The following is a 23,249-nucleotide window of genomic DNA, read 5'->3' as shown; positions in this document are numbered from 1 at the left end:
CTTTTTATGTCTTTTATTTTCTTTGTTTTATTTTGCATTATCACATTTTAGTCCTCTTTTCTGCTGATATTTTAGAATGTATTCATATTATTTTTAATCTATTACATTTATTGTTTTTATTTATTTTATTTTTTAAATTTATTTTTAAATTATTTTTATAAACATATCATGTATTTTTATCCCCAGGGGTACAGGTCTGTGAATCGCCAGGTTTACACACTTCACAGCACTCACCATATCACATACCATGTCCATAACCCCACCCCCCTCTCCCAACCTCCCTCCCCTAGTAACCCTCATTTTGTTTTGTGAGATTAAGAGTCACTTATGTTTTGTCTCCCTCCCGATCCCATCTTGTTTCATTTATTCTTCTCCTACCCGCCTAACCCCCCATGTTGCAGCTCCACTTCCTCATATCAGGGAGATCATATGATAGTTATCTTTTTCCCATTGGCTTATTTCGCTAAGCATGATACCTTCTAGTTCCATCCATGTCGTCGCAAATGGCAAGATTTCATTTCTTTTGATGGCTGCATAGTATTCCATTGTATATATATACCACATCTTTGTTTTCCATTCATCTGTTGATGGACATCGAGGTTCTTTCCATAGTTTGGCTATTGTGGACATTGCTGCTATAAACATTTGGGTGCAGGTGCCCCTTCAGATCACTACATTTGTATCTTTAGGGTAAATACCCAGTAGTGCAATTGCTGGGTCATAGGGTAGTTCTATTTTCATCTTTTTGAGGAAATTCCATGCTGTTTTCCAGAGTGGTTGCACCAGCATGCATTCCCACAAACAGCATAGGAGGGTTCCCCTTTCTCTGCATCGACGCCAACATCTGTCTTTTCCTGACTTGTGAATTTTAGCCATTCTGACTGGTGTGAGGTGATATCTCATTGTGGTTTTGATATGGATTTCCCTGATGCCGAGGGATGAGGAGCACTTTTTCATGTGTCTGTTGGCCATCTGGATATCTTCTTTGCAGAAATGTTTGTTCATGTCTTCTGCCCATTTCTTTTTTTTTTTTTTTTTAAGATTTTATTTATCTATTTGACAGAGAGAGATTACAAGTAGACAGAGAGGCAGGCAGAGAGAGAGAGGAGGAAGCAGGCTCCCCACTGAGCAGAGAGCCCGATGCGGGACTCGATCCCAGGACCCTGAGATCATGACCTGAGCTGAAGGCAGCGGCTTAACCCACTGAGCCAACCAGGCGCCCCTCTTCTGCCCATTTCTTGATTGGATTATTTGTTCTTTGGGTGTTCAGTTTGCTAAGCTCTTTATAGATTTTGGACACTAGCCTTTTATCTGATATGTCATTTGCAAATATCTTCTCCCATTCTGTCAGTTGTCTTTTGGTTTTGGTAACTGTTCCCTTTGCTGTGCAAAAGCTTTTGATCTTGATGAAATCCCAATAGTTCGTTTTTACCCTTGCTTCCCTTGCCTTTGGTGATGTTCCTAGGAAGATGTTGCTGTGGCTGAGGTCAAAGAGGTTGCTGCCTGTGTTCTCCTCAAGGATTTTGATGGATTCCTTTCTCACATTGATGTCCTTCATCCATTTTGAGTCTATTTTCGTGTCTGGTGTAAGGAAATGGTCAAATTTCATTTTTTTGTGTGTGGCTGTCCAATTTTCCCAACACCATTTGTTGAAGAGACTGTCTTTTTTCCATTGGACATTCTTTCCTGCTTTGTTGAAGATTAGTTGACCATAGAGTTGAGGGTCTATTTCTGGGCTCTCTATTCTGTTCCATTGATCTATGTGTCTGTTATTGTGCCAATTCCATGCTGTCTTCATGATGACAGCTTTGTAATAGAGCTTGAAGTCTGGAATTGTGATGCCACCAACTTTGGCTTTCTTTTTCAATATTTCTTTGGCTATTTGAGGTTTTTTTCTGGTTCCATGTAAATTTTAGGACTATTTGTTCCATTTCTTTGAAAAAATTGATGGTATTTTGATAGGGGTTGCATTAAATGTGTAGATTGCTTTGGGTAGCATGGACATTTTCACAATGTTTGTTCTTCCAATCCAGGAGCATGGAACATTTTTCCATTTCTTTGTGTCTTCCTCAATTTCTTTCATGAGTACTTTATTGTTCTCTGAGTATAGATTCTTAGCCTCTTTGGTTAGGTTTATTCCTAGGTATCTTATAGTTTTGGGTGCAATTGTAAATGGGATTGACTCCTTAATTTCTCTTCTGTCTTGTTGTTGGTGTAGAGAAATGCAGCTGATTTCTGTGCATTGATGTTATATCCTGTCATTTTACTGAATTCCTGTACAAGTTCTAGCTTTTTGGAGTGGAGTCTTTTGGGTTTTCCAATATAGTATAATATCCTCTGCAAAGAGTGGTAGTTTGACTTCTTCTTTGCAGATTTGGATGCCTTTAATTTCTTTTTGTTGTCTGATTGCTGAGGCTAGGACTTCTAGTACTATGTTGAATAGCAGTGGTGATAATGGACATCCTTGCCATGTTCCTGACATTAGCAGAAAAGGTTTCAGTATTTCTCTATTCAGAATGATATTTGCAGTGCGTTTTTCATAGATGGCCTTGATAATATTGAGGTATGTGCCCTCTATCCCTGTACTTTGAAGAGTTTTGATCAGGAAGGGATGCTGTACTTTGTCAAATGCTTTTTCAGCATCTATTGAGAGTATCATATGGTTCTTGTTCTTTCTTTTATTAATGTGTTGTATCACATTGATTGATTTGTGGATGTTGAACCAACCTTGCAGCCCTGGAATAAATTCCACTTGGTCATGGTGAATAATACTTTTAATGTACTGTTGAATCCTATTGGCTAGTATTTTGGTGAGAATTTTTGCATCTGTGTTCATCAAGGATATTGGTCTGTAGTTCTCTTTTTTGATGGGATCCTTGTCTGGTTTTGGGATCAAGGTGATGCGGGCCTCATAAAATGAGTTTGGAAGTTTTCCTTCCATTTCTATTTTTTGGAACAGTTTCAGGAGAATAGGAATTAGTTCTTCTTTAAATGTTTGGTAGAATTCCCCTGGGAAGCTGTCTGGCCCTAGGCTTTTGTTTGTTTGGAGATTTTTGATGACTGTTTCAATCTTCTTACTGGTTATGGGTCTGTTCAGGCTTTCTGTTTCTTTCTGGTTCAGTTGTGGTAGTTTATATGTCTCTAGGAATGCATCCATTCCTCCAGATTGTCAGATATGTTGGCGTAGAGTTGCTCATAGTATGTTCTTATAATTGTTTGTATTTCTTTGGTGTTAGTTGTGATCTCTCCTCTTTCACTCATGATTTTATTTATTTGGATCCTTTCTCTTTTCTTTTTGATAAGTCTGGCCAGGGGTTTATCAATCTTATTAATTCTTTCAAAGAACCAGCTCCTAGTTTTGTTGATTTGTTCTATTGTTTTTTTGGTGTCTATTTCATTGATTTCTGCTCTGTTCTTTATAATTTCTCTTCTCCTGCTGAGTTTAGGCTTTCTTTCTTGTTCTTTCTCCAGCCCCTTTAGATGTAGGGTTAGGTTGTGTATTTGAGACCTTTCTTGTTTCTTGAGAAATGCTTGTACCGCTATATATTTTCCTCTCAGGACTGCCTTTGTTGTGTCCCACAGATTTTGAACTGTTTTGTTTTCATTATCATTTGTTTCCATGAATTTTTTCAATTCTTCTTTAATTTCCTGGTTGACCCATTCATTCTTTAGAAGGATGCTGTTTAGTCTCCATGTATTTGTGTTCTTTCCAACTTTCTTCTTGTGATTGGGTTTTAGCTTCAGAGCATTGTGGTCTGAAAATATGCAGGGAATGATCCTAATCTTTTGATACTGGTTGAGACCTGATTTATAACCCAGGAGGTGATCTATTCTGGAGAATGTTCCATGTGCACTACAGAAGAATGTGTATTCTGTTGCTTTGGGATGAAATGTTCTGAATATATCTGTGATGTCCATCTGGTCCAGTGTGTCATTTAAGGCCTTTATTTCCTTGCTGATCTTTTGCTTGAATGATCTGTCCATTTCAGTGAGGGGAGTGTTAAAGCCCCCTACTATTATTGTATTATTGTCAATGTGTTTCTTTGATTTTGTTATTAATTGGTTTATATAGTTGGCTGCTCCCACTTTAGGGGCATATATATTTAAAATTGTTAGATCTTCTTGTTGGACAGACCATTTGAGTATGATATAGTGTCCTTCCTCATCTCTTATTATAGTCTTTGGCTTAAAATCTAATTGATTTGATATAAGGATTGCCACCCCATCTTTCTTCTGATGTCCATTAGCATAGTACATTGTTTTCCATTCCCTCACTTTAAATCTGGAGATGTCTTTGGGCTTAAAATGAGTTTCTTTTAGGCAACATGTTGATGGGTTTTGTTTTTTTATCTATTCTGATACTCTGTGTCTTTTGATTGGGGCATTTAGCCTGTTAACATTCAGGGTAACTATTGAGAGATATGAATTTAGTGCCATTGTATTGGCTGTAAAGTGACTGTTACTGTATATTTTCTCTGTTCCTTTCTGATCTACTACTTTTAGGCTCTCTCTTTGCCTAGAGGACCCCTTTCAATATTTCCTGTAGAGCTGGTTTGGTGTTTGCAAATTCTTTCAATTTTTGTTTGTCCTGGAAGCTTTTTATCTTTCCTTCTATTTTCAATAATAGCCTAGCTGGATATAGTATTCTTGGCTGCATGTTTTTCTTGTTTAGTGCTCTGAATATATCATGCCAGTTCTTTCTGACCTGCCAGGTCTCTGTGGATAAGTCTGCTGCCAATCTAATATTTTTACCATTGTATGTTAAAGACTTCTTGTCCCAGGCTGCTTTCAGGATTTTTTCTTTGTCGTTAAGACTTGTAAATTTTACTATTAGGTGACGGGGTGTGGACCTATTCTTGTTGATTTGGAGGGGGGTTCTCTGCACCTCCTGGATTTTGATGCTTGTTCCCTTTGCCATATTAGGGAAATTCTCTCCAATAATTCTCTCCAATATACCTTCTGCTCCCCTATCTCTTTCTTCTTCTTGTGGAATCCTTATTATTCTAATGTTGTTTCATCTTATGGTGTCACTTACCTCTCAAATTCTCCCCTCGTGGTCCAGTAGCTGATTGTCACTCTTGCTCAGCTTTTTTATTCTATGTCATTTGGTCTTCTATATCACTAATTTTTTCTTCTGCCTCATTTATCCTAGCAGTAAGAACCTCCATTTTTTACTGAATCTCATTAATACCTTTTTTTATTTCAACTTGGTTAGATTTTAGTTCTTTTATTTCTCCAGAAAGGGCTTTTATCTCTCCAGAGAGGGTTTCTCTAATCTTCCATGCCTTTTTCGAGTCTGGTTAGAGCCTTGAGAATCATCATTCCTAACTCAAGATCTGACATATTACCAATGTCTGTATTGATTAGGTCCCTAGCCTTCGGTACTGCCTCTTGTTCTTTTTCTTTTTTTTTTTTTTTTTTTTTTTGTGGTGAGTTTTTTGCCTTGTCATTTTGTCCAGTTAAGAGTATATGAAGGAGCAAATAAAATACTAAAAAGGTGGGAAAGACCCCAGGAAAATGCGCTTTAACCAAATCAGAAGGGACCCCAAATCTTGGGGGCAGAAAGGGGATAAAAAGAAGTTCAGAAGAGAAAAAAAAAATTAAAAAAAAAACAAATAAAGAAAAATATATAAAAGAAAAAATATATATGTATTAGATAAACTAGTTAAAAAACGTTAAAGAAGAAAAGGGCAAAAGTTAAAAAAATTAGTAGAAGAAAAAAATAATAAAATTAAAAATAAATTAAATTAACAGCAAGACTAAAGAATCATGGAGAGAAAGCCATGAGTTCCGTGCTTTGCTTTCTCCTCCTCTGGAATTCTCCTGCTTTCCTTGATAGGTGAACTTGGTCTTGGCTGGATTTCTTGTTGATCTTCTGGGGGAGGGGCCTGTTGTAGTCATTCTCAAGTGTCTTTGTCCAAGGCAGAATTGCACCCCAGGGGTTGGGTAAGTAATCTGCTCGGGTTCTCTTTTGGGAGCTTTTTTTCCCTGAATGCTTTCTGTAGTTTCGGGGGTCAGGAATGAAAATGGCAACCTCCCAATCTCTGGCCTGGAGGAGCCAAGAGCTAGGGACCCCACTCCTCATTGCGCCCTCAGAGAAGAGCACCCAATCACTCCGGTCTCCCTGGCCTCCGTCCCGCTCTGAGCTCACCAGAGCCTGTGACCAGTTCAAGGTAACCTCGAGCTGAGAGCTCACTCCTCGGTTCTGTCTCTGTAGCCAGCTTCCCTGGCTCTACAACACTCAGATACCCCTGATCCTTCTGTGACCCTGCGGGACCTGGGGCCACGCTGACCCCACGTGGGCTTCACCACGGTTTAGCCTCTGGAACAATGTCCGTCAGTGGAGCAGACTTTTAAACGTTCTGATTTTGTTCACCATTGCTCTGTTGCTTGCCGGGAGCCGGCCCCTTCCCCCCACAGTCTGTCTTCCCGTGGCTTTGGATTTACTTCTCCGCTGGTTCTACCTTTCAGAAAGTGGTTGATTTTTTGTTTCTAGAATTGCTGTTCTTCTTCTCTTCTATCTCCTGTTGGATTTGTAGGTGTTTGCAATGGTTTGATAAGCTATCTAGCTGATCTTCTGCTACCTGATGTTGTCTCAGCCTGCTACTTCTCCGCCATCTTGACATCCCTCCCAATCTATTAGATATTTTTAAAGCTTTTCCCATTATTTTGGTGCCAACTTTAAGAATCAAACAGAATCTTTGAGATCCTCCTCCTATCCCTCCTCCTATCCCTAAATGAAACAATTACATAAACACATGGTCTCCTTTATCTTTTGTGTTTTCTTCAATATGTATTACCAGTTCTAGAAACTCAAATTTTTACATTATGAATATTCTCTTTTATTTTTGGCATTTATATTAAGCTTCACAAGCATATTAACAATAATAATTATTTAGAATAAAGTGAGTTTTACTAGCTTCATTTCTCATAATTATTTTTTTCTTTATCACTCTCTTCTGGATGTGTTCCAATTAATTTTCCATTTTGTTGACATGTGAGGTCAACATAATATTCTGGACCTCTGGGAATATAAATGTGTTCCTTTGATAAATCTCTACAGTGTTTAAATGGTATTTAAATGTGAGTGCCTTTAGCCCAGACATGCTTTCTAGCTTATTGCAATTTCCTTTCCTCCCATCTGTCTACTTGATCTATCTGCTTGCATTGTAGTTTTTGTTTATAAATTTTTTCTAAACCTTCTTAAGCCACATGCAGTTTAAAACAGCCAAATGCTTTAAATATGATTCCAGGTTCTTACATTGAATGACACTTTTTCCTTTCCTGTATGTAGGCTTTGGAAGATCAGGTATGGGAACTCTTGCAGGAGGCAGACAAGACAGCTGAAGAGAACAAGGATCGGAGTCAGGTGTATGATGCCATGGCCAACACCTTGGGTGAAGCATGGGCAGCCCTTGTCTCTATGCTTGAAAGAAGAAGGGAGCTCCTCAGGTTGACTTCAGAATTTTTTGAAAATGCCTTGGAGGTTTGTGTTTAAAAGAAAAACTACTTTCACACTAGAGCAAATAGATAGCACTTCCAAAAATGTTTAATTTCCACAAATAGACATTGCAATCAGTTTTTAAAATGGTAGAATGACCAAGTTATATACAATACATTTAATTTTTGATTGCAAAAGCATTAAATTGTTAATGTTTTAGATATAGCCTTTCAAAAAACAAACAAACAAAGAAAACGCTAAGTGGGCACCTGTGTGGCTCAGTCTGTTTAGTGTCTAACTTAGGTTCAGGTCCTGATCCTGGGATCCTGGGATAGAATCCAGTGTCATCGGACTCCCTGCTCAGTGGAGAGTCTGCTTGCTTCTCCCTCTGCCTCTTCCCCCTGCTTATGCTTTCTCTATCTTAAATAAATAAATAAAATATTTTTAAAAGACCCTAAGTACAGCTAATTAAAATTAAATAAAATATTAAGTAAAAATAGAAACTATTATCCATAAGTCACTATGATTTCTTTCTTTCTTTAGGAGATGGTAATACAGTTATTAAATCAAACAATTATCCCCGATTTTATGATTATTAGTATTCTGATTAAAGTGTTCTTGTTGATTTAAAAGTGGAGGACAGAACATATGCTTTTTATGAAAAAGGCAACTGCAGAATATTCCATAGAATATTTGACTTGTAAGCATAACATTTTATAGAATACTTTCCAAAGGCATACAGTTGGATTCATAGTTTGTACTCATTAAAAATTTAAGGAAAGAAAAGTCTGGACCTAAGAAGGTCATTTCCTCCTGCGACTTTTCTTGAATTCTGAGATGTTTTCACAGTTCTCAATTTCAAAATGTGAGACCAAAGAACATTATCAAAAGAGCTGTTGTATTTGGTGTAAGGCATTCACTGGAAATTTCACTTTCAACTTTTCTGTCAAGTGGCAGTACATTCATTCTGATGTGAGAGAACTGCTTCATTATGATAAAGCACTAGCTTTGAAAAATATGACATTTCCAAACTCAAAATTCAGGTCTTAAATTCAAAATAATGAAGGAAGGAAGATTAGTAATAGAACATAAAAATTGGGGTAGACAATCTCATGAATCATAAACTCGTTTAAAAGTAAAAAGAAGGAGCAAAAACCTTATTGTAACTTATGTTTGTTTTCCACAGTTTGAATACAGAACCCCAACTACAATTCATTTTACAGATCATCTTGGGGAAAAGTTTCATACGTAGTTTTCTTTCCTGAGAAGGAACCAGATGAAATTCACCTACAGGGTCAAATTGTAGATACATTTGAATCATTCCATCTTAGTAAATGGGTTATAGATGTCAACTTCCCTGGAAATTCAACTCATTTAAGCAGAAGAAATTATCTTTCTTCAGTCATTAGGCCCAATACTTGTTTCTCATGGGGTAGTAGCATTAATGTCAGCTGATTTTCTCTCTGATGAGAAATTATTTCCAGAGATTGCATGAAGTAAAAGGAAATACTAAGTCAACTCATTATTCAGCCCACCACTCTGATTTGTAGTAGAAAGATACTGTTTCTTATATTTTCCTGCTTCCAATTTTGTGGGTCACTTAGGAATAAGCTGAAGGCAAACTCTTTTCCTGCCCCTTGTTTTGCCAAACTATTTTAATCACTGATTAATAACAATATTAAAAAACGTTGAGTCTAACCATTGCCACTTTTGTCCAGTGCAAGATGCAAAAAGAAAAGTGGGTGATAGAAAATATCTGTAAGGTAAAAGTTAACAGAACTTTAGGGAAAACTTTTCTGTATACACATTCCTTGCTTATTTATTTATTTAAAATTCAAATAACAGTTGAAATATGTTATAAGTTATACAGTGACTCTAGAACTTTTTATAATGTTCTACAGAGAAAAGCTAAATCACCTTCTAGGGTTGGGCTTTTGTTGTTGTTGTTTGCTTGTTTGTTTTGAAACTTCTCTTTGAAGAATACCCGTAAAATAAGCTATCAGAAATGGAATGAATAAGAGTTGCAAATGATGTGTGTATAGAGTTCCCTTATTGAACTATGATGCATGCAGTTCCATAAAAATATGAAATGACTTCTTATTGCATGGTTGATAATTACTACAGGACTGTTTTAGAACTGTAGACTTAACCATCAGACAGATTATTCTCTTATTAGACACCATGCAGCAATTTAGGAACACTGTCCCTAAGTGACGGTGATTAGTATCCACCAGATTGTTCTAACATGATTGTGGAGGCCTTCTCCATATTTCCAAAGAGGACATGCTCATTAGTCTCTCTCTCATCATTCCATGCCATTTATAACTAGATTTTATGTGACTATTGTAATAATCAAAATATAGTAGATATTGTTAATCAAATAGTTACATAAGAGTATTAAAAAATCACTGAATTCATAGATGATAGTTTGGAGAAAATGTGAAAAAAAATATAAGCATGTGGTAAACTTTTGTGTCTTTCTTACTGATACTTGACCTTTATGAGTTTATTCAATATCTGATATAAAAGTAAACATATTGATTAAGATTATTGATTAAACTTTTGAATCTGAGTGCTGAAACAAAACAGTTATTGTCTAGCTAGATTATGTAGACTATGTGTACTACCATGGATGTACTGTACTGGAAGAACCGAAGAACCAAACATGTTTTTCCCTCTTCTAAAATTTGTTTCTAAGATTATTCCCCTGAGAATTTTACCATCACTTCAAATACCTCTCCTTCATATTTCCTTGAAGTAGAAACAGAGAGATGGGTCATATTCCTCACCATTTAGGATGCAAAATTTCTCTCTCTTTTTTGAAACAGAGGAAAAATCTCCCATTTTTCATTTTTGCTGTATCTCATCTCATTTTTATATAAAGAATGCATAAGTTCATTGATAAAAATTCAAACAAAATTACAAATTATAGATTTGTTAAAAGTTTACCCACCATCCTTAATCTCATTCCTTCTCATAAAGATAATCGTTTGGTGTGTTTCTCTTCAGATCACTCTCTTATTTTGCATAAGAAATGGGATTAGATATTACTTCTTAGGCTTTTGTTGTTTGTTTTTAGCAAACATTTTGGGTATTCTTTGACAAACTGCTTTATATGTTGGAAGTGGCTGCTTTGTTACATAGACAGTAATTTTAGTTGAAAATTTCAATAGACACTTATCAGTAAAAAAATAAAATTACTTCAACATATTTGACATATATCCATGTATGAAAGGAATACAAAGGAAGGAGAAGAAATTTCTTTGGTACTTTGTAAATTGACCATATGTAAACACACAACCTCATACAAACACCCTCAACCCCCACACACTCACACAAACACACATATCATCATATAAACACACAAACACATATACAGTCAGCTAGGTCATGAATTACTGAAAAATATCTACAAATCACCCAAAGTGGCACATTGATTTTTATTGTTTCAAATGTCTTTTCCCTTGTATTTGTGTTGTAGTTTGCTATTAAAATAGACCAAGCTGAAGATTTCCTCCAGAACACCCAGGAATTTGAGAGTGCCGAGTCTTTAAAATCACTTCTTCAGCTTCACGAACATCATACCAAAGGCAAGAAATATGTTTATTCCTCCCATAAGCTTTTAGGGGTTTTATAACCTTCATGTTCATGTGAGAATGCTCATGTGTAACAATGCATTTTAAATATATCTGTTTATACCTCAAATTGTTCCAAGAAAGTTTAAATAAAGCTTTATTTTTGGTCATCTGCTTCAAAAAATGCATAGTTGTAAATGATTCTGAGGGGATGTTAATGGAACAGCCTCCAGAGATTCAGTTATTCAGTTTGGTAGATTTTAGCTCCTGAGGTCAGGGGCCGTTTCCGCCTTGTTCTTCCTTGTATCCTCAGCATCTAGCACAGTGTTGGCACTTGGTGGATCCTCATGAAATATTTCTTGTTTGAATAAATGGTTGAATTCAGTGAATATTCCTTCTCAGAGTCAGGAAGTGAAGATCAGGCTTTAAATAACAGCTCTAGATAAGGAAAATCCTCTTTCACTATTAGAGCTATTTAAAAAAAGGGGGATTTGTTAGTGGACTTTTTCTTCAGGAAGCCTATAGTTTGGTTGGGGCATGTACACATTTATTGGCGGGTTACCTGTGGGACTCCGTTACACCACCCAGCATACTATGTAGTAACATTTCATTTCCATATTTGTCTCTGTCACCAGATTGTGAGACTCTGGAGGGCAGGGATTAGTATATATCTGAATCTCACGAGGTAAAATAGCATCCAACCTAAAGTATATTTATTGAATGTTAATTGTATTTAATTCCAACGTAAGACACAGTACAGTGACATAAACTGGAGCAATAAACAAGGCACTACAGGGACATTAAGGAGATAAAAATTGATTCTAAGCTCTGAAGGATCACAACTGAACCCTCCAGTTTTCCAATGTCTTTTTAAAATGAACATAATACCTAAGAAGCTTTCCCTCCGGAACAATCATATTATTACTTCCTTGTTCTTAAATGTATATTTTAAATGTGGCTAAGATATAGATTCATTGGAGTCCATTATACTATTTTCTCTACTTTTGTGTATGTTTTAAAGTGCCCATTAAATGAGTTTAGGAAACCCTATCCCACTGAAGAACATTTGGAATATTTTAAAATGTTTTAGGAAGAAATATCATCCATGATCTCAATGCCAAGACTATGACTTTGATATTTTTAAAAAATTATTCTTTCGGAAAGATGGCTTAGCAAGCTATAATTTCACTCAAGTTATGGACATCCTCATTTATTCATCTTGAATTTGTAATTTATACTTGAGTATGGAAAACTATATAGGTATCAGTATAAAATCCTTTTTAATATAAACTTTTTTATATATAATGACAAGCAAAACAAATAATAAAAATTTATTAAAATCTACTTGCCACACATCATAAGGCATTATGTCAGAAAGTAGGGTTTTATGTATGCAAAAATATGATCTTTAAAATAAACACACCATAGAAATTTTGTATTTCTTGAAGTTCATGATATTCTACTTAGTTTACTCTTGAGAAAAAATGTATCATTTTGTATGATCAACTGATGGAAAACTGATGCTGGGAAAGCATAAAGAATAAAACAGTTAAGATATAAGAAACCAACAGAGGAAGAACCAAAGGACTGACTGAGGGAAACTGAGGGAAAAATGTGTCCATTTTAATGACTCTCATGGTAGCAGTAACGGACTGATTTTAGGCTGGGTACAGTTTACAAGCAGCCTTGGCCAGAGACTCCATTCCTGGAGGTACTATGGTAGTAATTACATTATTCTGGCAGATGTGAAACAGAGAATGGAAGTTCTGGCTAATTATATGTATTCTGTAGGAAGAAGAACAGGTTGGTCTGTTCCACTGTCAGTCTGCAATGCCCTAGCATTTAGAGCTATGCTTCCCTCTCTCATCTGAAAAGTCTAGTGTGTAAGACCTAGTTGTGGAAAGGGAGAAACAAAATGTTATGTGGAAACCCTGCCACTTGCCCATATTTCCTGTGTGTGTGTGTGTGTGTAACTTTTTACAGTATCATAACAAACTCTTCAATGCAGAGGAATTATGTATATGTACATATGGAGAATCAGTCATATTATTGTATAGGCTATACAAATTAAAACTTTTCAGTTTCCTATACAAGGCCCTCTATAATCTGTCTTCATCTTGTTTTCAAGTTCTTTCTTTCCCTTCCACATAAGAACTTGCTCTAGATGGGTAAGTTTTTTCTGCCCCTTCCTCTCCCATCTTGTTCATGTTCACTTCCATTTCTTGGAGAGATTTGTTCTAATATTCTCCCTGCTTTACCTTACTCTATTTGATTGATCTCATCCTCTTTTTGGTCCAAGTTGTTTTCATTGTTTGTTTCTTTGCATTGTTAACTCCTAATCAAATTGCTCAGTGCACATAATCAACCTTCCTCACTCTGAGCAGTAAGACCGTCTAATCCTTTATTTGACAGATCTAGGTCATGTGACATAAAATACTTCAAATTCTTTCCTTTTCATGTCAAACTCTTTCTCTCACAATATCTTCACTTATCTCATTCTCTCTTCTAGCTCTACCCCCTCTCAAAAAAAAGTCAAGTTAAAAGAGACAACTGGCCCAACTACCACAGCCTCATTAGTGCTGTGCAGTTAACTGCTGAATGTTAGAAAGCTAATGCGGAGTGCCATGGGAGACTGCAAAGAACACTGAGCTTCTAATCAGAACATGTGGCTTTTAGCACTCCTTAGCCCAGTTCTAGTTGTGTGATGCTTGGTAAGGTACTTAAGTCTCTGAGTATTCTTCATAGTTCTCCCTGTCCTAAAAATAAAAAATAGTATATTCAACCCTGCTGATACTCTCTTCTTTTTTTCTTACTTCTAACAGAAAATGTCTCAAATATTGCCCTGTCTTGTTGACTTCACTTCATAACAATGTCCCCACTTCTCAACCTCATAATTTGTCTTCCATTTTCATTACTTTCCCATCACAAAAATCTCATGCCTTCTCACAGTCTTTTTACATCTCTAGAGAACCCCTGATCTCTAGCACTTTTAGCTCTCTTAAATCTTACATCTCTCTTAATACATTTGATCTCATTCAAGTATTCTACAAGAATTTTTGAACATATCTCCTATGCCAATCACTATGCTAAGTTCTGAGGATATTATCATGGTCACTATCTTCATATTGTCTTGGATCCTGGTGGCACAGGAGACATTAATCAACTAACCCAATACAAAACTATAAAACTATAGTTGTGGTAAGAACTGTTAATGAGAACAATTAATAGTATTTGATTTGGTATAGGATTTTATATAGGATTTGATTCAGTCACGTTTTTCTTTTGAAGAATTGGCAGTTAAGTAAGACCTAAAGTATGAATAGAATAAAAGGTGGAGAAAGAAGGGGTTGAGAATGATGTCCCTGGCAGAGGACACAGTGAAAAGTGCTGGTGCAGAAGGGAATGTCAGGTTTGTGATGTAGTTAAAAAGAGAGAGATAAAGAGTAGAGAGATTGAGATAATCTGAAAGGGAAGATAGGGACCAGACCATGCCAGACCTAAAATCGTGTCAAGGGGTCTGTCCTTAATTCTAAGGCAATTGGAACCCATTGTGTGCACGTGTGCGCATGCGTGTGTGCGTGTGTACGTGTGTGTGTGAGTGGCATAGTATATTTAGAAAACATCTGTCTGGTTAACATATAGAGAATAGATGAATGGATTAGAGAAGGATGAAATTAAGAGGTAGCTGCACAAGTCCAGGCAAGAAATAATGTTTTCTGTAGCAGGGATGGAGAGCAGTAAACGCACACAGGAGATTGAGGGTGGAATTGATAGGTATTGATAATGAGGGAGAAGAATGTGTCATGGATGACTCCTGGGTGCTAGTCTTTAAACTTCAGAATTACTTCATTCACTTCAGAATGTAGAGCACATCAAGAAGTACAGGCACTGTAAGTAGCATCACACCACTAAAAACCAACTGAAACAGTGCCCAAGTCCCATGATTTTTCTCCTCCCTGTATTGAATTACACTGTCACTGAACTGCAGCATCCTATTATTTGGCAGTTAGTGCTACAGAAATTGTTAGGTCATGTTATCTGACCAGTTGTATCAGACATTTTCTATTTACACATTTGGATTCCTTACAGTATAATTTATCATTAACATAAAGGTTATATACATTTTAAATTATACCAAGAGTTTGAATGTTACTATAGAAAAGCTTCCTCATATCATCAGTATTTTTTTTCTAATTTTCTTCTAGAACTCTTAGAACGATCTCTAGCCCTTTTAAACAAAAGTCAACAGCTCACTGACTTCATAGAAAAATTCAAGTGTGATGGACCTAATGTGAATCCTGAGTTGATTCAGGGAGCTCATAACAGCTGTTTGAAGATTGACAGCCTTCTTGAGCTTCTCCAAGACAGGAGACGGCAAATCGACAAGGACCTGAAGCAACAACAACAAGAACTGCGTCAGGTTCTGCAGATATGTCAGTGGGACCAGCAAGAAAATCAGGTAACCCAAAGGGGAATTAATGATCCCTTGACCTCAGCTATTGAAGTTTGATTATTATGTGGACTGACTGTTTCCTGGGATAGTTCCTCATTTGTTACGGTCAAAATCTGTGGGTTTTAGTCCAAACTAACATGTTGTTTTCCACATAAGTTAAATGAAAAACAAATATTTTTATTTTCTATTGTTGGACTCTCTTTCTCACCTCTTTCCAGATTACTACTTATATACATATTTCCTTGAAATTCTGAAATATAAATTTTTGAAGTTTTCTTGAAAGTTGAAGAGGCATGATGGTGCTGAACTGTACTACATTGCTGCTAATGCCAGTGAAAGTCTGTCAGCTCCAAGGAGTGGTTTTAGAAGAATAGTCTGGTGCCAGGCACCTCGGTGGCTCAGTTGGTTAAGTGACTACCTTTGGCTCAGGTCATGATCCTGGAGTCCTGGAATCGAGTCCCACATTGGGCTCCCTGCTTGGCAGGGAGTCTGCTTCTCCCACTGACATCTCTCCTCTCATTCTCTCTCTCTCTCTCTCTCTCTCTCTCAGATAAATAAATAAAATCTTTAAAAAAAAAAAAAGTACCTGGTTCCAAGTAAGAAATATGACCTTGGCCTGTGGTTGGATGCTGAATAGTTAGAGGGCTTTGGGGCAAGAGGTTCATGAGTTTGCAGACTTGCTAGAACTAATCACCCTAGCTGTAGGTATGCTTTGGTCAGTTGTCAATATGCTTGCTGTGTACTTTTTTTGTCCCAACTACTTAAGGGTAAGCACAGATAGAACTCTTTCTTTAAAGCAGTTTCAGATTCATAGTAAAACTGAGTGGAAAGTACAGAGTACCCTCTCTTCCCATACATGTATAATCTCTCCCACTATCCCGATCCTGCACCAGAGTGGTATGGTTGTTACAGTCAGTGACCTACTTTGATGATCATTATCATCCCGAATCCATAGTATACGTTAGGGTTCACTCTTGGTGCAATATATTCTGTGGCTTTAGTCAAATGTAAATGACATATATCCACGATTGTAGCATACAGAATAATTTCACTTCCCTAAGAATCTTTTGTGTTTTGACTCTTCATCCCTCCTTCACCTTAATCCTTGGTAACCACCCATCTTTTTACTGTCTCCATAGTTTTGCCTTTTCCAGAATGTCATATAGTTGGAATCAGTAGTTAGCCTTTTTGGATTGAGTGCTTTCACTTAGTAATGTGCATTTAAGATTCTGCCATATCTTTTCATGGCTTGATAGCTCATTTCTTTTCAGTGCTGAATAACAGTCTGTTGTCTGGATTTGCCACAGTTTATTTATCCATTCACCTACTGAAAGGGATTTTTGTTGTTTCCAGGTTTGGGCAATTATAAATAAAGCTGCTATAAGGATTCATGTATAGATATTTGTGTGGGAATAAATTTTAATTCATCTAAGCAACCAAGGAATACACTGATGACTCACATATAGTAAGACTATGTTTATAAGAAACTACCAAATCATCTTCCAAACTGGCTGTACCACTTTGTATTTCCATCAGCAATGAAAATTCCTGTTGCTCCACATCCTTCCCAGCATTATCGGTGTTCTCTCTGTCTTGGACATTGGCCATTCTGATAGGCATATACTACTATCTCATTGTTTTAATGAGTCTCTTATTTATTTATAAATGGCAGGTATTCATCCTTTCTTATTGCTGAGTAATATTCCATTGTGTATATGACCATATCTTCTTTATCCATTTGTCTTTTGAAGGGCATCTCAGCTCTTTCCACAGTTTCATTATTGGGGACATTGCTTCTAGGAACATCAGGGTGCATGTGCCCCTTGTTTTCACTACATCTGTATCTTTAGGATAAATGCCCAGTAGTGCAATTGCTGGGTCACAGGGTAGCTCTACTTTAACTTATTGAGGAAACTCCACACTGTTTTCCAAAGTGACTGCACCAACTTGCATCCCCACCAACAGTGTACGAGGGTTCCCCTTTCTCCACACCCTCTCTAAAATTTGTTGTTTCCTGCCTTGTTAATTTTTGTATTCTAACTGGTATAAGGTGGTATTTCAATGTGGTTTTGATTTGAATTTCCCTGAGAATTGATGTTGAACATTTTTTCATGTGTCTGTTAGCCATTCATATGTGTTCTTTGGAGAAGTGTCTGTTTATGTCTTCTGCCCATTTTTTCGACATGATTATTCATTTTTTTGGTGTTGAGTTTGAGAAGTTCCTTATAGATCTTGGATATCAGCCCTTTATCTGTAGTGTTATTTACAAATAACTTTTCCCATTCCATGGGTTTCCTCTTTGTTTTTTTGACTGTTTCCTTTGCTGTGCAGCTTTTTATCTTGATGAAGTCCCCAAATTTCATTTTCACTTTTGCTTCCCTTGCCTTTGGAGACATATTGAAAGAAGTTGCTGTGACTGATGTCCAAGAGGTTAATGCCTATGTTCTCCTCTAGGATTTTGATGGATTCCTGTCTCACACTGAGGTCTTTTCATCCATTTTCTTTGTGAATGGTGTAAGAGAATGGTCAAGTTTCATTCTTCTGTATATAGCTGTCCCGTATTCCCAGCACCATTTATTGAAGAGACTGTCTTTTTCCCATTGGATATTTTTCCTGCTTTGTTGAAGATTAGTTGATCATAGAGTTGAGGCTCTATCTCTCAGTTCTTTATTCTTTCCACTGATGTATGTGTCTGTTTTTGTGAGAGTACCAAGCTGTCTTGGTGATCACAATAATATAGGTTAAAATATAGGTTAAAATAATATAGGTTAAAATCAAGCAATGTGATCCCCCCAGGTTTGTTATTCTTTTTCAACATTTGCTTGGCAATTCAGTGTCTTTTCTGGTTCCATATGAATTTTAGAATTGTTTGTTCGAGGTCTTTTAAAAATGCCATTGGTATTTTGATTGGGATGGTGTTGAAAGTATAGATTGCTCTGGGTAGCACAGACATTTTAACAATGTTTGTTTTAGTAATGTTCTCTAGTTTCTAGAGTATAGGTCCTTTACCTCTTTAGTTAGGTTTATTCCAAGGTAGCTTATGGTTTTTAGTGCTACTGTAAATGGAATATATTCCCTAATTTCTTTTTCTACAGTTGCATTGTTAATGTATAGAAAAGTAACCAATTTCTTTGTGTTGATTTTTTATCCTCCCACATTACTGAATGCTCTATGAGTTCTAGTAATTTGGGGGTGGAGTCTTTTAAGTTTTCCATGTAAAGTATTATGTCATGTGCAAAGAGGGAGAGTTTGGCTTCTTTGCAAATTTGAAGACATTTTATTTCTTTTTATTGTCTGATTGCTGCTGCTAGGACCTCTAGTACTACATTGAACAATAGTTGCAAGAGTGGATGTCCTGGTCATGTTCATGATCTTAAGGGGAAAGCTCTCAGCTTTTCTCCATTGAGAATAATATTTGCTGTGGGCTTTTCATAGATAGTTTTTATGAATTTGAGGAATATTCCATCTATTCTTACAGTCTGAAGAGTTTTATTTATTTATTTATTTATTTGACAGAGAGATCACAAGTAGACAGAGAGGCAGGCAGAGAGAGAGAGAAGCAGGCTCCCTGCTGAGCAGAGAGCCCGACATAGGACTCGATCCCAGGACCCTGAGATCATGACCTGAGCCGAAGGCAGCGGCTTAACCCACTGAGCCACCCAGACACCCCAGTCTGAAGAGTTTTAATCAGGAGAGGATGCTGTATTTTGTCAAATGCTTTTTCTGCATCAATTGAGAGGATTGCATGGTGCTTGTCTCTTTTTTTATTAATGTGTTCTGTCACACAAAAGGATGTTGAATACCCTTTCATCCCAGGCATGAATCCCACCTGGTTGTGATGGATCCTATTTTAAGGTACTGTTGGATCCTATTTGCCAGGATCTTGTTGAGAATCTTGGCACACATATTCATCAGGGATATTGGTCTGTAATTCTCCCTTTTTAAAAAATTTCTTTTTAGTGTTCCAGAATTTATTGTTTATGCACCACACCCAGTGCTCCATGCAATACATGCCCTATATAATGCCCACCACAAGGCTCACCCAACCTTCCAGTCCCCCTCCAAAACCGTCAGTTTGTTTCTCAGAGTCCACAGTCTTTCATGGTTCGTCTCCCCCTCTGATTTCCCCCAACTCACTTCTCCTCTCCCTCTCCCCATGTCCTCCATGTTATTCCTTATGCTCCACAAATAAGTGAAACCATATGATAATTGACTCTCTCTGCTTGACTTATTTCACTCAGTATACTCTCTTCCAGTCCCTTTCATGTTGATACTAAAGTTGGGTATTCATCCCTTCTGATGGAGGCATAACACTCCATAGTATATATGGACCATATCTTCTTTATCCATTCGTCTGTTGAAGGGTATCGTGGTTCTTTCCACAGTTTGGTGACTGTGGCCATTGCTGCTATGAACATTGGGGTACAAATGGCCCTTCTTTTATTACATCTGTATCTTTCAGGTAAATACCCAATAGTGCAATTGTAGGGTCAAACAAAAGCTCTACTTTTAATTTCATAAGGAATCTCCACTCTGTTTTCCAAAGTAGCTGCACCAGCTTGCATTCCCAAAAGTGTAAGAGGGTTCCCTTTACTCCATATCCTCTCCAACACAAGTTGCTTACTGTCTTGTTAATTTTGGCCATTCTAACTGGTGTAAGGTGGTATCTCAATGTAGTTTTGATTTGAATCTTCCTGATGGCTAGTGATGATGAACATTTTTCATGTGTCTGTTAGCCATTTTACGTCTTCTTTTTTAAAAATTAACATATGATATATTATTAGCCCCAGGGGTACAAGTCTGTGAAGCATCAGGCTTACACACTTCACAGCACTCACCATAGCACATACCCTCCCCAATGTCCTTAACCCAACCACCCTCTCCCTAACCCTCTCCCCCTGGCAACCCTCAGTTTGTTTTGTGAGATTAAGAGTCTCTTAAAATTTGTCTCCCTCCCAAACCCATCACGTTTCATTTTTTTCCTACCCTACCCCTAAAACCCCCACTTTGCCTCTCAAATTCTTCATATCAGGGAGATCATATGACAATTGTATTTCTCTAATTGACTTATTTCCCTCAGCATAATACCCTCTAGTTCCAACCACGTCATTGAAAATGTCAAGATTTCATTTCTTTTGATGGTTGCATAGTATTCCATTGTGTGTGTGTGTGTGTGTATATATATATATATATATATATATATATATACACATCTTCTTTATTTCTTTATCCATTCATCTGTTGATGGACATCTAGGTTCTTTCCATTGTTCGGCTATTGTAAACATTGCTGCTATAAACATTAGGGTGCACATGCCCCATTGGATCACTACATTTGTATCTTTAGGGTAAATACCAGGAGTGTGATTGCTGGGTTGTAGGTTAGCTCCATTTTCAACTTTTGAGGAAACTCCATGCTGTTTTCCATAGTGGCTACACCACCTTGCATTCCCACCAAAAGTGTAGGATGGTTCCCCTTTCTCCACATCCTCACCAGCATCTGTCATTTCATGACTTGTTAATTTTAGCCATTCTGACTGGTGTGAGGTGGTATCTCATTGTGGTTTTGATTTGTATTCCCTGATGCCGAGTGATATGGAGTGCTTTTTCATGTGTCTGTTGGCCGTCTGGATGTCTTCTTTGCCAAAATATTTGTTCTTGTCCTCTGCCCATTTCTTGATTGGATTATTTTTTCTTTGGGTGTTGAGTTTGATAAGTTCTTTATAGATTTTGGATCCTAGAAGTTTATCTGATATGTCATTTGCAAATATCTTCTCCCATTCCTGTCAGTTGACTTTTGGTTTTGTTGACTGTTTAGTTTGCTGTGCAAAAGCTTTTGATCTTGATGAAGTCCCAATAGTTCATTTTTGCCCTTGTTTCCCTTGCCTTTGTCAATGTTCCTAGGAAGAAGTTGCTGTGGCTGAGGTCAAAGAGGTTGCTGTCTGTGTCCTCCTTAAGCATTTTGATGGATTCCTATCTTATGTTGAGGTCTTTCATCCATTTTGAGTCTATTTTTGTGTGTGGTGTAAGGAAATGGTCCAGTTTCATTCTTCTGCTTGTGGTTGTCCAATTTTCCCAACAATATTTGTTGAAGAGACTGTCTTTTTTCTATTGGACATTCTTTCCTGCTTTGTCGAAGATTAGTTGACCATAGAGTTGAGGCTCTATTTCTGGGCTCTCTATTCTGTTCCATTGATCTATGTGTCTGTTCTCATGCCAGTGCCATACTGTCTTGATGATGACAGCTTTGTAATAGAGCTTGAAGTCTGGAATTGTGATGCCACCAACTTTGACTTTCTTTTACAACATTCCTCTGGCCATTTGAGGTCTTTTCTGGTTCCATACAAATTTTAGGATTATTTGTTCATTTCTTTGAAAAAATTGATGGTATTTTGATAGGGGTTGCATTAAATGTGTAGATTAAATGGACGTTTTCACAATATTTGTTCTTCCAATCCATGAGCATGGAACATTTTTCCATTTCTTTGTGTCTTCTTCAATTTCTTTCATGAGTACTTTATAGTTTTCTGGGTACAGATTCTTTGCATCTTTGGTTAGGTGTATTCCTGGGTATCTTGTGGTTTTGGGTGCAATTATAAGTCGTATGGACTCCATAATATCTCTTTCTTCTGTCTTGATGTTGGTTTATAGAAACACAAGTGATTTCTGGGCATTGGTTTTTATATCCTGACACTTTACTGAATTCCTGTATGAGTCTAGCAGTTTTGGAGTGGAGTCCTTTGGGTTTTCCACATAAAGTATCATATCATTTGCAAAGAGTGAGAATTTGAGTTCTTTGCTAATTTGGATGCCTTTTATTTCTTTTTGTTGTCTGATTGCTGAAAGTAGGACTTCTAGTATGATGTTAAATAGCAGTGGTGATAGTGGACATCCCTGCCATGTTCCTGACCTTAGTGGAAAAGCTCTCAGTTTTTCTCCATTGGGAATGATAATTGCTGTGGGTTTTTCATAGATGGCTTTGATGATATTGAGGTATGTACTCTCTGTCCCTACACTTTGAAGAGTTTTGATCAAGAAAGTATGCTGTACTTTGCCAAATGCTTTTTCAGCATCTGTTGAGAGTATCATATGGTTCTTGTTCTGTCTTTTATTAATGTATTGTATCACATTGACTGATTTGCAGATGTTGAACCAACCTTGCAGCCCTGGAATAAATCCCACTGAATTGTGGTGAATAATCATATTGGCTAGTATTTTGGTGAGAATTTTCACATCTGTGTTCATCAAGGATATTGGTCTGTAATTCTCTTTTTTGATGGGCTCTTTGTGGTTTGGGTATCAACGTAATGCTGGCCTCATAAAATGAGTTTGGAAATTTTCCTTCCATTTCTATTTTTTGGAACAGTTTCAGAAAAATAGTATTACTTCTTCTTTGAGTATTTGGTAGAATTCCCCTGGGAAGCTGTCTGACCCTGGGCTCTTGTTTGTTGGGAGATTTTTTTTAAAAAGATTTTATTTATTTATTTGACACACAGAGAGAGATCACAAGTAGGCAGAGAGGCAGGCAGAGAGAGAAGAGGGAGGCTCCTCACTGAGCAGAGAGCCTGACGCGGGACCGGATCCCAGAACCTTGAGACCATGACCCAAGCTGAAAGCAGAGGCCCAACCCACTGAGCCACCCAGGCACCCCCATTGGGAGATTTTTGATGACTGCTTCAATTTTCTTACTGTTTATGGGTCTGTTCAGGTTTTCTGTTTCTTCCTGGTTCAGTATTGGTAGTTTATATATCTCTAGGAATGCATCCATTTCTTCCAGATTG

At 37.1% G+C, this 23,249-nt stretch overlaps 1 protein-coding gene across 5 annotated transcripts in view; it reads left to right on the top strand.

Annotated features, from left to right (window-relative positions):
• Nucleotides 1-23,249, top strand: part of CCDC141 (coiled-coil domain containing 141) — a 224,240-nt gene that overhangs the window by 61,383 nt on the left and 139,608 nt on the right. For 4 of the 5 annotated variants that reach the window (XM_059394250.1, XM_059394247.1, XM_059394249.1 and 1 more), the window contains 3 exons: nt 7,295-7,486; nt 10,923-11,031; nt 15,222-15,475. In XM_059394250.1, coding sequence (XP_059250233.1) covers nt 7,295-7,486; nt 10,923-11,031; nt 15,222-15,475 — 555 coding nt within the window. The remainder of the gene's footprint in view (nt 1-7,294; nt 7,487-10,922; nt 11,032-15,221; nt 15,476-23,249) is intronic. The other variant, XM_059394251.1, reaches the window with a different exon arrangement.

This window comes from Mustela nigripes, chromosome 3, assembly GCF_022355385.1.
Source record: "Mustela nigripes isolate SB6536 chromosome 3, MUSNIG.SB6536, whole genome shotgun sequence".
NCBI classification, from domain to species: domain Eukaryota; kingdom Metazoa; phylum Chordata; class Mammalia; order Carnivora; family Mustelidae; genus Mustela; species Mustela nigripes.
This window is presented reverse-complemented; position numbering and strand designations above follow the sequence as displayed.